The sequence below is a fragment of the Tenrec ecaudatus genome, chromosome 4 (assembly GCF_050624435.1).
Source record: "Tenrec ecaudatus isolate mTenEca1 chromosome 4, mTenEca1.hap1, whole genome shotgun sequence".
NCBI lineage: Eukaryota > Metazoa > Chordata > Mammalia > Afrosoricida > Tenrecidae > Tenrec > Tenrec ecaudatus.
Genome location: NC_134533.1, coordinates 169,508,970 through 169,524,987, shown reverse-complemented (window position 1 = coordinate 169,524,987; position 16,018 = coordinate 169,508,970). Strand labels below are relative to the sequence as shown.

Below are 16,018 nucleotides of genomic sequence, written 5' to 3'. Positions count from 1 at the left end.
AATAGATCAAGGTCTGATTTTTGACCTCTACATGAGTCGTCACTCCCTGCTCTGCTCCCTCCATTCCCCCTCCCCCCATTGCATGGGTCAGCGAGGGGCATCTTGTCTCACAGTGGGCTCAGCCATATGGTCCACTTTGTGTATTGGCTGTTGGGAGCGGGGATATATCGTCCCCCAGGCCTGGTGGGCCAGGTGTGCTCCACTCTCTCTTCTGGGGCTTTTTTGGTTTTTGTTCACTGCAGTGTCAGGGAAATAGTTCCTATTTAAAGAGATAACATATACACATACATACAACTAAACTCAAGTCAGATTTTAAGACACAACTCTTCCAAAGCTAACACCTGGACAAGATGGATTCGCACAGGCCTGGGGTGGTTCTTCGGTCTCTTTTACCTAAGGACACTGGGAGCTGGAACTGACTAACGGTACCTAACAGTAATAGTAAAACAGAGGAAGACGTCTACGTTAGGATTTAATGACAGATCACTGAAGTCATAGCGTAGAGGAGAAGAAAGAATCAGAACCCAAGTCACTCAACTTCTGGCAGCATCTCGGCTGAATACACTGTATCTGACTACTCTGTCCTCCAGGCTTCCAACTGCTCTTTAGAGTTTTGCTCTGGAACTTCTCTAAGAGAAAGCAACCACACTGGTGAGCTGGGAGCTCAAGTCCGAGTAGCACTTCTTTTTAAGTAGGAGTTATGCTAAAGTAACAGAGAAGACACAACCCTCGCTAGGCCCTTGCTCACTGATGGGTCAACTAAGGAAAAAATAAAGGACTTTTGATAGATCGCTTCCCTTTGCGAAGGGAAGAATATTGTGATTTAAGGTAAATAAGGCTGTCTGTATAAAACTCCAGGTCACACTGTTTATTTCTGGACACTGGCTACAAGAGAAAGAGTTTTGGAAGTCTAGAATAGAAGCGGTAGCCGCACAGTCTAATTTGGAAATAATCTGTTCTGAAACGGCTTCAATTAGCTATGGCCTTCAAACAAACTACAATGCTGTGTGTTTAGCGGATTTTTTTTTACCACCAGAAGAGATGCGGTGAAAAAGTAAGACTAAAAATACACTACAGGATAATTAATTTATGAGTGAATGACTGCAATTTAGCATCCAAACTACTAGAATGTTACTTTAAGTACTCCAAAATTCTGAACTCTAAAAATTTCACACACACAGCTCTCCCAGATTTCTTCTTAAAAGTTTCAATGTAACTTTGTTTCTTTATTTATAATTTTTTGTAACTTTGTTCTTAAACAAATTTCTGTACATATTCACTCTAGATGGTTATTAAATGTTTTATTTAAAGATTTTAAAGTAAAAAAAATTCAAACACAGATTACAATATGATAACCAAGGCAGTATTGTACATCACGAAACAAAAACAAACTTAAAAATGAAAATGTACCGGCATGGAACAAGCACAATACCTGGTATGGACTCCAGGCTGTGTCTCCACACAATGTGCTGACCACAGACATCATGCTTATGCAAAACACACCCAGATTCTAACCATTCTGACCATCGGCACACTGCCTTACTCCCCTGGGAGTCTCCTGTGAGAACACCTACTGCAATATACAGAGTTGTCATGGCACTTAAAGGCTGCAGAAACAGAAGACAACGAACACTATTTGTAATGTAGTTCTGTATAAAATATACACATTAAATCTTATTAGTTAAAAAAATCAGAACACAGAAATCTAACTTGCAGAATGGTTTAAAACCTCATCACAAAAAAACGTCCATCATGGGTAACATTAGCTCTGCAGTAGAAACCTGATTTTTTCTCTTTTTTTGAGAAGATATTTAACTGCTTAAAATCGTGGGTAAGATAGTAACTCCCCACTTCTCCCTCAAAATGTTTTATCACCAATATGCTAATATTTAACCGCAGGATCAAAAAAAATCTACAAAGTATTTCTTACCATGCGGTTAAAAGGCGCAATGGTATTCTAACGTGGGCCCAGTGATATGTGCTGTGAGCAAACTTGCAAGGGGCCCCTCTACATCGGACAACTTGCGGTGAGGTGCGGTGCCGTGCCGTGTGGGGGGAGAGACAGCGCCACTCACCAGCTGGGTCATACACCCACTTCTGACAAGGCATGTGCATGATCTGAAGTGAACACTACTTTATGTCTGGCGTTTCAGGAATGAACAGAAACAGAGTATACCTCTCAAATGAACATGTAATAATAAATAAACAGTTTCCTTTGAAGTTTTCACACCTAGTTATTCAAAGAAACGAGAAGATATGGCCAAAAATAGGGGAAGTTACATTGCTAACAAAATATAACTCCCCCAAAAGAAAATTCATTAAATGCTCATCATTTTAAAATCATTCTCAATTTAAGACTAGATAGCATCCCCTAAATTTTAATTTTACTAAGGACAATCAATTGTAAGTAACTTAGATGATCACTCTTGTTTAAATCCCTTTTCATTAAAAAAACAAAAACATTTAAAACAAAGAACAGAAGGCTGCTATATTTGGCATCGCTTTAAACAAACTGTTAGATACTAATATTATTAAAGAATAACCTAAAGCATTCTGCCCCTGAAATGTACTCCACTCTAGTCCACGTGTTACCTACACTTCACAAACGCTCCCTTAAGGAGCTGGAACTGCGATGTGTGTGAGCGGATGTGTATCCTGAACATTTACTCATGTTTATTTTATTATTTTTCTTGGATTTCAATGAAAATCCCACAGACAAGATTCAAAGTATAAACAATGTGGTTTGGGGAGGAGGCCAGGGAGAGACTAGTTAGATATTCTACTTGAAAGATAATTTACGTTCCTGAATATTACAAGAAAAAAATATTGTTCTGCCTCCATGGAATAAATGAATGCTTTTAAAAGTTTGTTAGCAAGTGGCTCGTTATTATTTAAATCAAGTCAGGTAGAGCAACTGTGAAATTCATTCTCCAATAAGAAATAAATAGTACCATTAACTTTTTCTGTATCGGTTTTAAATTTCTATTTTGCTCCTTTCCATACACTGAGACTTTCAATCAGCTGCATCCTGAGACCTGTGAGCTACACATTTGCCAACTTTCCACTTACAGTCCTGCTACAGGAACATGCTCAGAACTACTGCCTTAATATACTGGGAAAAAGTCACTCTTAAAAACAGTTACGGATCTGGTTATTACAGTGTGTCTAGTTGTTACCCTACTAGGAAAATCTGTGTTCTCCAGGCCTATGCCAACGATACTTCTTATGATCAATTTAACAATTGGTTGCTTTAAAATCAATCACTTAATTACCAAGGGTAATGACACATTTCCAGCTGAAGCCTTAAACATAGAGAACTAGAAAATAATATGTACCATAAAAAGAAGTGTCTTTTGAATGAAATGTTTATGCCAAATGTAAACATTTAATGACAGAAATTGTTGGAGGCCTGATATATTCCCACCATGTGGCTCATCTTTCAGAGCAGTGGCCAGCATGGCCTTCAAGCAACAGAGAGAACTTCCTAATTCTGAAGCAGCCTACTAAAGAACTAGTACAACTGAATTTTGTGATTACTGATTGTCTGGAAACTAGCGTTTCTCTCCTCCTCTTTTTGTAGTTAACCTTAGATGTAGTAACTGACCCTAACAGTAAATAAGAAAGATACCCAGTGCTTTTTCATGGGTGGCAAATGGAAGATGGCTAGTCTTTAAATCCCTATCACTGTATTCAAGCTGGTAACATGTTTATCCATGCAGTAAATGGCATCACAAGCAAAATGCATAGTTGGCAAATGAGGATCAGACACATTCTTCTGCAGACATCAAAAGAGGATTGATATACTCAAAACCTTCAAATTCGGACTGGTCAATCTTCCTCACAATGTCACTGTGGAAAGAAAAACAGTAAATTAATTTTCATAGTCACAATTGCTTCAGCCTTTTACTTAAATGATAAATAAACCAAGATTGAACAACAAACAAGAAGACTAATCATATTTTAAATTGAGGGAAATACTGAAAGTTCTTAGGTTAGTCTCAAAATATTCTCTAAAGGAATCAAGAATAAAATGCACTATAAATTAAAAAAAGACAACATCGCAAGCAAGCTTTGGAAATTAAAAAGACACAGGTTGTCACCATCCCACTTAATCTTAACTTTTGACCTGAACAATATTCCTCATTGTAATGAGCACCCAGGTCTAAATTAGCATTCAATTTAGTAGTCACCTCCACAGCCAGCTGGAAGACGGTGACGAGAAGGCCCAGAGTTAGCCCAAAGGAAAAGGCAATAGGGACAAGTGCACTGAGAGACCTGGAATAAGGAAACACCACAGGGAGATACGGTCACAGGAGCGGAGAAGCTAGCATTCGGTTTCAAGGGGTTTCTAGTTTACCCACTATTTCAACACTTAGACGTGCTGCGCCATACTGCAGAGCAGCTAGTTATAGGGGATGCAGACCCTTCCCTTAAAGAGAAAAGGCAAGTCATAAACTATAAGAGAAAGCACCACATGCTAAATTTAACCAAGTCAAATAAGCTTTGTTCTAACCACAGCTCTAAAGAAAGGAGTAATTTTCAGGCTGAGACAGCAAAGAAGCCAGCATTCAGTCCACATTTTCTAGAGAGAATTATGAAAGATGATGGTAGGTCTGGGGAAATGCAATGTCATGCATTGAACTATGCCCCATCCCCTGAAAATGTCTCAACTTGATTCCCAATATTGTGGTTGTCCTCAATTTTGTGATAAAAAAAATAATTAGTCTCTATTTTGTGATATTCTGTAAATCCTGACCTCCATAGTTAATACAATGGGGTGGGTTATGCTTGTTATGTCATGAGGCAGGAACAGGATGGGATGCAACACTTACTCAAGTTCTAGCCCTGAGAGGATATAAGGAGTTTCCCTGCAGTGCGGCTGGATCACCTTTTATGCCACAGGCAAAGGCAGGAGCAAAGCACCACCAAGAAAGAAGAGCTAGGAAAGCACAAGCTTTAGACCCGGGGTCCCTGTGCAGGGAACCTCCTAGCCCCAGGACGCAGAGCGAGCGAGCGAGCGAGCTTCACACTGAAGATGATGAGATGGAGAACAGTGACAGAGACAGCAGCAGAGGGAGCAAAATGAGAGGAACAGCAGGAGACGGTGTGGTAGACTTCTAGCTGCTGAGCGAGCAAGCTGAGCACACCTTTGGGCAGGTAGCCTGCTGGCAGAGCAAGAAGTTTCCAGGAACGTGGGAGAGCCAGGATCTTGGCACAAGAGAGCCAAGTACCTTTTGAGCAAGGCTCACCAGCAAAGTGGAGCGGCTTGAGCCCCCATCGGTAGAGCCGTAGAGCTCGGTGGCACCTGCTTGAATAGGGCAGTGGCTGGGCTAGCCCAAGAAACAGGAGGTGCGGAGAGACAAAGGTACCGGGAAGCAGAAGCTGAACAGACAACATGAGAAGCAGAACTCCTTCCTTCTCAAGGGGTAGGGCCATCAACTCGGGGGTTTGAAAGGGTTTCAAAGAGTCAGATCGTCACCAACTTGGTTCTGGAAGGTGGGGCTGCCCCTGCCCAAAGCTGAAGGGACAGGACTGCCGAGCCCAAGGGGCAGAAGAACAGAGTGTGCCAGGGTCATCACTTAATTGGATTATGAAACTGAGTTGCCCAAGGCTGAGTTGTCAATCTAGTAGGTCTAGAAGACAGAAGTGAAGGCCAAGGCTGAGAGGCCACCATCCAGAATCCAGTGGCCAGCACTCAGTTACTTTTAGGCCTTAAGAGCTACTAGGCTTTGGACATGCCTAATACCCATGATCCCTTCTTTCCTTCTAACTTCCCCAAGGGTAATGGCAACGTCTACATTGCTCTACATTGTACTTACATTGTGCTTGCTCTACACTGCACTTTAGAGACGGGAGACAACTTGTAATCCAGGTTTCACAGGCTCACATTGAAGGAGATTTAAGATGTGGTAAATATGTTTTGCATGTGGAAAGGAAATGCATTTTGTGTGTATGTGTGGGGGCAATAGAGTGTCATGGTTGAACTGTGTTCTCTAAAAATATAAGTTTGGCTAGGCCATGATTCCATTATGTCATGGTCCTTCATTTTATAATCTGACATAGAATTATATCCAGTTTGTGACGTGTTGTACATCCTGACAGAACTAAGGCCACCAAAAAAACAAACCCAATGCCACTGAGTCATTCCAACTTAAAGCAACAGTATATAGGGCTTCTCAGACGGTACAGCTTTACTTGACCAGGCAGCCTCAGGTTTCTCCTGCAGAGCAACTGATGGACTTGAACTGCTGACTTTGTGGTTAGCAGTCTGATGCCTAGCCCACAGTGCCACCAGGACTCCTTAATGAGGGAGGATTAGGTTATATTAATAAGCATTAGGCTACATATGTTACGTCAGGGAGGCAGGACTGGGGTGGGATGGGTCCCAGGCCTGTTGAAGGGAGTTTCCTGTGTCAGGTTTGCCACGCCTGTTATGTTACAAGAGATAAAAAGAGACAACGTGAGGAATAGGAGGGAACAATTGCCACCAAGAAAGAACCATGAACATCCTTTTGGACCCAGGGTCTGTGCTAAGAACCACCTAGACCTACAGGAAGGTTGATGTCAAGACACATGCAAACTTCCAAGGAACACCAAGCCCACAGATGGTGAAGGGAGACAGACCTTTCTCCAGAGTGGACAGAGAATGCCTCCCCTGGAGCCAGATGCTGCATTCATGCGTCTAGTCTTCTGTGAGAGCCAGTCACTTGTGCTGTTTCTGTTACAGCAGCGCTAGATAACACATACAGCGCTGTAATTTATGAGAGCTGACACACAGGATTGGAAGGTTGTTAAGTGGCAAACAATACTGGACAGGTAAGTAATGGTGAAATCAAAGAAGCCAGGAATGTTTACATGATTTCAACTCAATCCCTTAGATTGCATTTCAGGTGACACTGAGAGATGAGGAAATGATGGAGGAAAACGGGACACACCAGGAGCAAAGGTCACAATAGCAAGCTATCAGGAAAGCCTGAGTACTGGAGGCTGATGAGAAGCAGTGCTTATGTCAGAGTACAGTGAGTCTTGGCTCGAATGCCAGTTCAAATGATAGATTTTGTCTGACTGGCAATGTAGGAGTTAGTGAAGGTTTCTGGTTAAAGGAGCTACAGAAGTTAACTTTTATTTCCGAGATGTGCCAAAGAGGCTGCAAAGAGGATTAGCAGAGATCAATTAGGACTCTTGTGTTGTATTCTAGGGATTTACAGTTACGTGGTAGTCGATGAAAAGAAAACAGGTGGAAAAAGATAAGGAATTTAGAGAGCAATATCAGGAGAAGACTACAAAAGATCATTACTTTGACTTTAGAAATATTATGCGTGGGGTACTTGTTTGACAAACGGGGGAGATGTTAAACAAGCAGGTGGAAATGCACTGTGGGAGAGTGACCAGTACGAGGGCTCTGCGCGTTCGAATCCATCTCTCACTGACTCTTCACAGCAACCTCTCAAGGTAGGAAATATAAAAATAGGACCAAAGAAGCGATGCATTTGACACCAGCACTTATCCAGTTAAGAAGTAGCGTTGGGATTCAAAGTCCTAATTTTAATTAAATCCAGTATACTCTTTCCAATACCAGGAACCTGGATGACACAGTGGTTAAAGTGCTCTGCTGGTAACCAAAGATGTGGTGGTCTATTTCCATAAAAATTACAACCTTGGAGACTATATGGGGCAGTGCTTCACTCATACAGGGTAGTGATAAGTCAATCAATTTGACAGTAATAATTTTGGTTTGATTTCCAAAATGCCATATATTAGATATGATACCTATCTCTCTCCTCTACTAGACAGTAAGATTTTTTTGTAAGATTGGCATGTCCAGTACCCAGCATAGTACCTTTGGCTCAATAATGATTCGCTGGTTAAGACAGTATGTACACTATGGAACTAACCAAAATCACCAAGGTACAGAATGCGCATAAGCTGTCATGAACAAAACCAAGGAGCATCCTGGTCTCAAAGAGGTAGAGAGAAGAAAAAGATGATCACAATCACAAGGGTGAGGCAGAACCACAGACAACAAAGCCTCAAGTACCAAATGCATTACTGACACCAAGGGAGATGAGAACAACAAAAAGGATTCTAATTCCAGACCTTAGGAAGTCCACTCAATATTCAAAAGTTGAATAAGTAGATTGAACTTTAAGGAGTAAAAGTGCTGGCAGTAAGAAAGGAAGTTAATCGAAGTGGCCCTTCTATAAGAGTTTGACAGATGAGTGGCTGCTATTTACAGGTGACAACTCACAGCAATCCTGTGTACAAAGTACAAAACACTGCCCAGCCCTGAGCCATCCTTAAAACCACTATGCTCCGCTAGGTTCGAGCCCCCTGCTGTGGCCACTGTCAATGTCAGAGAGTTTCAGCAAACAAGGCTGCTGTGTCATCTGCGTGCAGAACATTGCTCTTGATGCTGTTGTTGAGGATGCTGGTACTGGTCCGGCTGCTGGGTTTTCCTTCCTGTTGTCCAGCATATAAACTGAGTAAGTGTGCTAAAAAGATACAACCCTAACACACCTGTCCAGATTTCAACCCTGTAGCAGTCCCTTGTTCCCGTCAGGAGACTGCTGCTTGGTCTCCACACCTTCTGTGTAAGCACAAACTATGTGTTCTAGAATTCTTATTTTTCACAATGCTATTCATAATTTATTATGATTCACATAATACCTTTCTCACATTCTTTCATCCAAGATCCATCTGACATTCACAATGATATCCCTCATGCCATGTTGCCAAATGAATCTGGCTTGAATTTCTGACAGCTCCCTGTGGATGTATGGGTGCAACCCCCTCTTTTTTTTAAAAGATCACTTTATTGGGGCACGTGTAACAATCCATACATCAGTTGTATCAAGCATATTTGTACCTATGTTGCCATCATTTTCTAAACATTTACTTTCTATTTCAGCACTTGGTATCAGCTCCTCTTCCCCCCAAGCCCGATTAATGATTATTTACCAACCGCTGTCTCCCTTCCTCCACGGTTTCTGTTGTTCTTCCCCCTGGTGCGTGTTTGCATGTGGTTATGTTGATCACCTTTGATCGGTTCGCCGCACCCCCTCCCCTCCCCAACCTTCTGCCTACCCTCTTGGTCTCACTAAGGGCCACTTATGTTCCTGAAGGGATTAGCTGGCCTGGATTCTGTGTGTCGTGAGCGCTTATCTGTACCAGTGTATATGATCTGGTCTAGCCAGAACTGAGGTCATGATGGTGGGGGGATGAGGAAACCTCAAGGAACCAGAGGAATATGGTGTTTCAATGGAGCTATACTGCACTCTGTTTGACTCATTCCTTCCTTGTGACACTTCTGTGAGGGGATGTCCCATTGTCTACTGATGGGTTTCAAGTCTCTGCTCTGGGCCCCCTCATTCTCAATATATTTTTGTTTGTTTTGAGTCTTCTGATGCCTGTTACCTGATCCCATCAACACCTCATGATTGCACAGGCTGGTATGATTCTTTTATGTGGGCTTGTTGCCTCTCTGCTAGATGGTCACTCGTTTAACCTCATGCCTTTCTGACCTCAGATTCTATATCTTTTGATAACCGGACACCATCAGTTTTCTTCACATTTGCTTGTGCACCCATTTTGTCTTCAGCAATCATGATGGAGGGCGAGCATCACAGAATGCCAGGTTGTTGCAACAAAGTGGTCTTGGGTTGAGGCAAGGCTTGAGCAGAGACATATAAATATGTCAATTTTAACATATTTTTATGAATTAACATACTTACGTAAGTGCTCACCTATGGTTATACCTCTAGCCATAGTTTTGCTTCCTAGATCTTTCCTGTTTCCTTTTACCTTCCTCCTGCCCCACCATCATTCTCGCCCTTCTTCTGCCTCTTAGCAATTGCTGTCCACTAGAATGCTGTTGTTCCAACACCCCCAGGAGCTCTATGTCCTCCTCGTTGTTGATTTTAATTCCCTACTTGTTCCCTGCCTCCCCACCACCCCCTGCAAATCCCTCTGGGACCACGGGTCCCATGAAACCTTTTTTGACTTATCTTTAGCAAAATTTTACTTGTATATGAAACTGATGTTATCAATAATTTCCACATTTTGTTGGATAACCTCTCTTTGGGATAGGAACAAATAAAGAGATAGATGAGACTGCCCCTGTAAAGATTTACAGAAACTCTATATAGGGTCCCTTGAGTTGGAATCAGCTTGATATTATGGGTGGGTTTTCCCAGCTGCTTCATTAAATTTCTTGACACAGATGAACGAGCACTTCCAACGTTAGATTTGCTTGTTGAAACATTACCATGGGCATTCTGCCAATTCCGAGTCCCTGCTTTTGTTTTTTTTGGCAAATGCCTTCAGTGCAGCTTGGACTTTTCTTCAAATATCATCAGTTCCTAATCACATGCTCCCTCCTGAAAGAGTTGAACACTGACTAGAACATGGAAGGTTTCAAAGGGCCTCAAAAATATCAAGAAAAATAAAAGTTGTGTGACAAAATGTACAAAGATCTACAAGCCAAAAGGGAGGAACATGCTTCAGATTCCTCAAGTTCAAACAACTGAAAAACATTCAAACTTCGAGATGTAATTAAGAAGAACTCTGTGATCCCTACCCCCCAATTTTTTCTTTTAATTCAGTTTTTCTTTCCTTTTCACTTTTTAAAAACTTTGCACTGTAAACTAGGTGAAGGTTTACAGAGTGGATCAATTTTTCATTCAATAATTCAGACACATCTTGATTCATATCACTGACTGTAGGAATCCCAACAACCTAATATTACACTTTCTTTCCTGTTCCCATTCTTCCTCCTTCCTAATCCTTCTACATTCTGTCAGTGGGTAAATGCTGCCCGTTTGATCTCAATGGGAGAGGCATGTGGACCTCCATAATGCCAGCATTCCTGATAGAGGACAAATTGTTTGGTTGAAAACTTAACATAGAAGTGAATTCATTTCTACACAAAGGTGACTAAGGGTTATAGTCTTTGGGGTCTACCAGTCTCTTAGTTTGACCAGTAGGCCTGGCTTATGATTTTTAGCTCTGTTCCACATTTCCTCCATTCCATCCAGACTTTCTAATGTGACCTCTATAAGAGCAGTTAGTAATGGTAGGCAGGCACCATCTGGTTCTTCTGGTCTCAGGATTGTAGAGTCTAATGTTTGGGTGGTCTATTAGTCCATTGAACTAATCAATTCCATGAGTCTTTAATTTTCATTCTTCTATCTTCAACCAAGCAGAGACAAAGAGTTGCATGCTAGATGGCTGTTTACAAGGCTTTAAGACCCTAGACCAGTGATTCTCAACCTGTGGGTCGCAACCCCTTTGATGGTCGAATAACCCTTTCACAGGAGTCGCCCGATTTATAACAGGGGGCATGGAGACCCAGTGCACATCTGTAGACAATTGGACATCCCCTCAGAGGGGTCACAGGGAAGAGATGAGCCAGTCAGGGTGCAGTATAGCACCTATGAAACACACAACTTTCCTCTAGTTCTTTGGTGCTTCCCTCACCCCACTAGCATGACCTCAATTCTACCTCACAAATTGGATTAGATCAGAACATGCACACTGCTACAGCTAAGAGCCCACAACACAGGGAATCCAAGATAGATAAACCCCTCAAGGGCCAACAATGACAGTAGACATAGCGGGAGGATTAGGGAAGGGTAGGGGAAGAAAGGGGAAATAGATCATAAGGATCAACCTAGAGCCCCTTCCCCAGGGCAATGGATAATGGAAAAGTGGGTAAGGGGGCAACAAAGGATGATGTAAGATATGGAAATAATAATCTATAACTCATCAAGGGTTCATGAGGGAGGGCAAAAGAGTACATAGTCACTATACCAGAAATAATATGGATATTGCTTATTTAGTTTCCTTTTACCATTGACATTCTAATAATTTTTAAAGCTAGAAATGAAAGAAAAATGAGAAAATATGTGTTGTCAAGGAGGTGCTAAAATAGATAGACAAAATTAGGATAAAAGAGGCTTGAAGGTAAACAAGCAGCCATCTAGCTAAGAAGCAGCAAAGCCCACATGGAAGAAGCACACTAGCCTGTGCGATCACGAGGTGTTGAAGGGATCAAGTATCAGGCATCATCTGAACAAAAAGTCCTATCATTGCGAATGAGGGGGAGTGCAGGGTGGAGACCCAAAGCCCATCTGTAGGCAACTGGACATCCCTTACGGAAGGCAGGGTGCAGTGTAGAAATAATGAAACATACAACTTTCCTCTAATTCCTAAATGCTTTTCCCACTCCCTACCCTCTACATGATCTCAATTCTACCTTACAAATCTGGGTTGACCAGATAGGAACTGGAAACAGGGAATCCAAGACAGATGAACCCCTCAGAACCAGTGGTAAGAGTGGCAATACTGGGAGGGGAGGGTCGAAAGTGGGAACCGATTACAAGGATCTACATATAACCTCCTCCCTGGGGGACAGACAACAGAAAAGTGGGTGAAGGGAAACGTCAGTCAGAGCAAAATATGACAAAATAATAATTTATAAATTATCAAGGGTTCATGAGGGAGTGGGGAGTAGGGAGGGAGGGGAAAATGAGGAGCTGATGCCAGGGACTTAAGTGGATAGCAAACGTTTTGAGAATGATGAGGGCAATGAATGTACAAATGTGCTTTACACAATTGATGTATGTGTGGATTGTGATAAGAGTTGTATGAGCTCCTAACAAAATGGTTTAAAAAAAAACAGAAAGAAAAATGGATTAGATGCCAAGGGGTCAAATAGAAAGTAAACGTTTACATAATAATGATGGCAGCATATGTCCAAATATGCTGGATACAGGTGATGTGTTGATTGTTATAAAAGCTGAAAGAACCCCCAATAAAATGGTCTTATATATGTAAAAAAAGATATCTGAGCATACTTGTGACAGAAGGAAAGGGACTGCAGAGTGAGATTAGAGAAGGCAAAGTAGTGAAGTAACTGACACAAAGAAACCCTTCAGGAAATTACAGAAACAAACCCAGGCAGGCAGGAGTACTTTTCCATGAGTAGGAAGAAGACAAAGGCTGCAAAGAGAAAGGGAACAAGGGTATTGTTTGTATCTCCACAGGGGAAGAGGGGCCAGACTTCAACCTGGTGCTCCAAGATGTCAATGCAACATACCGGCATGAAGCAGGGAGCCAGTAGAGGTCTGAGCCTAATCTCAACTACGTGGACAGCCGCCCCTCCCCCCAGAAGAATTTATTTCTAAGGACAGCACTGAAGCTACAGCTCAGGGAGAGGAACATGTCTGATCAGAGTACATGGGAGCAAATGATGGGTGTGGAAGAGAGTGGAGCACTTCCTGGCCCACCAAGCCCTGAGGACAATATCCCTGCTCAGGGCAGTCAATGCACAGAGGACCACATGGCCTGCCCCACTACGAAACACTACATCCCTCATTGACCCATAGCCCTACAGGGACAACATTGGAGACACAGTGTGGAAACTGAGCCCAATCTGACCCCACCATACCGAGGCAAAACACTAAGGGCATTCAACAGAACAGCAAGGGGAACAGAGAAAGGAAGTCCCCAGGGAATACCAAAAATAGACTTTGGAGCCAGGGCGAGGCTCCCCATCAGACTCTACTGGAAAACACTCCTAAAGGTCAACAAACAGACCTTGAACTATTTATAGGCTTTCCTCTTTTTTTGGGGGGGGGGCGTCATTTTTTTGTTGTTTTTTCTTTTGTTGCTTTGCTTTGCTCTGTCTTATTTTGTGCATGTTATCTCTGCAAGTCTAGCTAGATAAGCAAGATAAACAATCTGGAGGAGAAAACAACAGGACCAACGGTTCCTGGGGGACATGGGGGAAAGAAAGTGTTGTTAACAAACCCAGAGACAAGGGAACAACAAGTGAGCCAAAACTGGTGACAAGGAGGGTGTAAGAGGTCTGGTAGGGCTTGATCAAGGGCAATGTACTGAGAGGAATTACTGAAACCCAAATGAAGGCTGAGCATGATAGTGGGACAAGAGGAAAGTAAAAGGAAATAGAAGAAAGAACTAGGAGGCAAAGGGCACTTATAGAAGTCTAAACACAAGGCATGTACATATGTAAATATATTTATACATGATGATGATGAAATAGATCTATGTACATGTATTTATAGGTTTAGTATTAATGTAGCAGATGGACACGGGGCCTCTACTCAAGTAATCCTTCAGTGTAAGGACACTTTCTTCTATTACACTGGCATTCCATGAAGCTCACCTTCCTAACACAATCACTGAAGACAGAGTGGATGCATAAGCAAATGTGGTGAAGAAAGCTGATGGTGGTCAGGTATGAAAAGATATAGCATTTGGGGTCTTAAAGGCTTGAAGATTAACAAACGGTCATATAGCTCAGAAGCAAAGCTCACATGGAAGAAGCATACCATCCTGTGTGATCATGAAGTGTTGATGGGATCAGGGATCAGGCATCAAAGAACAAAAAATCATATCATTGTGAATGAGGGGGAGAGCAGAGTGGGGACCCAAAGCCCATCTGTAGGCAACTGGACATCGCCTTACAGAAGGGTCGTGGGGAGGAGACGAGCCAGTCAGAGTGCAGTGTAGTAACGATGAAGCATACAACTTTCCTCTAGTTCTTAAATGCATCCTCCTTCCCACTATCATGATTCCAATTCTACCTTACAAATCTGGCTAGACCAGAGGATGTACACTGGTACAGATAGGAACTGGAAACACAGGGAATCCAGGACAGATGAACCCCTCAGGACCAGTGGTGAGAGAGGCGATAATGGGGGTAGGGAGTAGTGCGGTAGTGGAGGGAAGGTAAGGTAGAAAGGGGGAACCAATTACAAGAATCTACATATAACCCCCTCCTGCGGGGGATGGACAACAGAAAATTGGGTGAAGGGAGACGTTGGACAGTGTAAGACATGACAATAATTTATAAATTATCAAACGTTCATGGGAAGGGGCGTGGAGGGAGAGGAAAAATGAGGAGCTGATACCAAGGGCTCTAGTAGAAAGCAAATGTTTTGAGAATGATGATGGAAACAAATGTACAAAATTGATGACACAAGGGATGTATGTATGGATGGTGGTAAGAGTTGCAAGAGCCCCCAATAAAATTATTTTTTAAAAAAAGAGAAGCAAAAAGTTCAAACTAGAGAGGTCTTAATTCCTGTAGTGAAGTTAAAGACATGCTAACCCATCAGGAATGATGGGAGCCAGCAGTATTGAAGGTTTCTAACACACTGAAGCATTTTGGAATAGGTGCTGTGGGTAAGAATGAACAAGATATAAGTAAAATAACTGCTTAACGGGGTCCCTTTTGAGACCTGAGAGTGCATATCTGCAGTGACAGGCATCTGCTCAAAATACCTCCAAACTCTAACCTGTAGTATTTAAAGCTGTCAAATGAGCACTTTTTCTCAGATCACTGCTTGCTGACATCAATTGATAAACTGAGGTCATCTTTTGAGAAAGAATTTGCCATTACATATTAAGAGCTCTTAAACTCTTTGGCCCAATTCTCTTTCTAGAATGTCTTTTTTTGGGGCTGGGTACAGTGTACTTTATTGATGGTACATGACAAGGTCGGGTTCTCTAAGCCCCTTCAGGGGGTCTGGATGTTATATTCTCAGTATGTTGGGGGATTGAATTGGGGGCAGACTCCCCAGCAGCTGAGGGCCTCTCTTCCACCAGTGCTGTTGCTGGGGCCGCTGGTCCAGGGGGGTTCTTACTCTTTGGAGGCCATGTGGACCATGAGGTTCACCACCTTGTTGCTGTAGCCAATTGATTGTCATGCCAGGAAATGAGCTTGACAAAGGGTCATTGAGGGCAGTGCCAGCCCCAGCATCAAAGGTGGAAGAGTGGGGGTCAATTTTGAGGTCACAAGAGGAAACCTGGTCCTCAGGGTAACGCAGAATGCCCTTTAGGGACCATCGGCTGCCTGCTTCACCACCTTCTTGATGTCATCGTCCTTGGCAGCTTTCTCCAGACGGCAGGTGAGATCCACGACGGACACATTGGGGGTGGGGACACAGAAGGCCATGCCAGTCAGTTTCCCATTCAGCTCCGGGATAACCTTGCC

At 42.6% G+C, this 16,018-nt stretch overlaps 1 protein-coding gene across 2 annotated transcripts in view; it reads right to left on the bottom strand.

Annotated features, from left to right (window-relative positions):
• Nucleotides 1-1,280: 1,280 nt before the first annotated feature.
• The window catches only part of PRKCI (protein kinase C iota), a 79,590-nt gene continuing 64,852 nt past the window's right edge, over nt 1,281-16,018 (bottom strand). For both annotated transcript variants that reach the window (XM_075547019.1, XM_075547020.1), the window contains exon 18: nt 1,281-3,849. In XM_075547019.1, the coding sequence (XP_075403134.1) occupies nt 3,762-3,849 (88 nt within the window). In that variant the 3' untranslated portion in view covers nt 1,281-3,761. The remainder of the gene's footprint in view (nt 3,850-16,018) is intronic.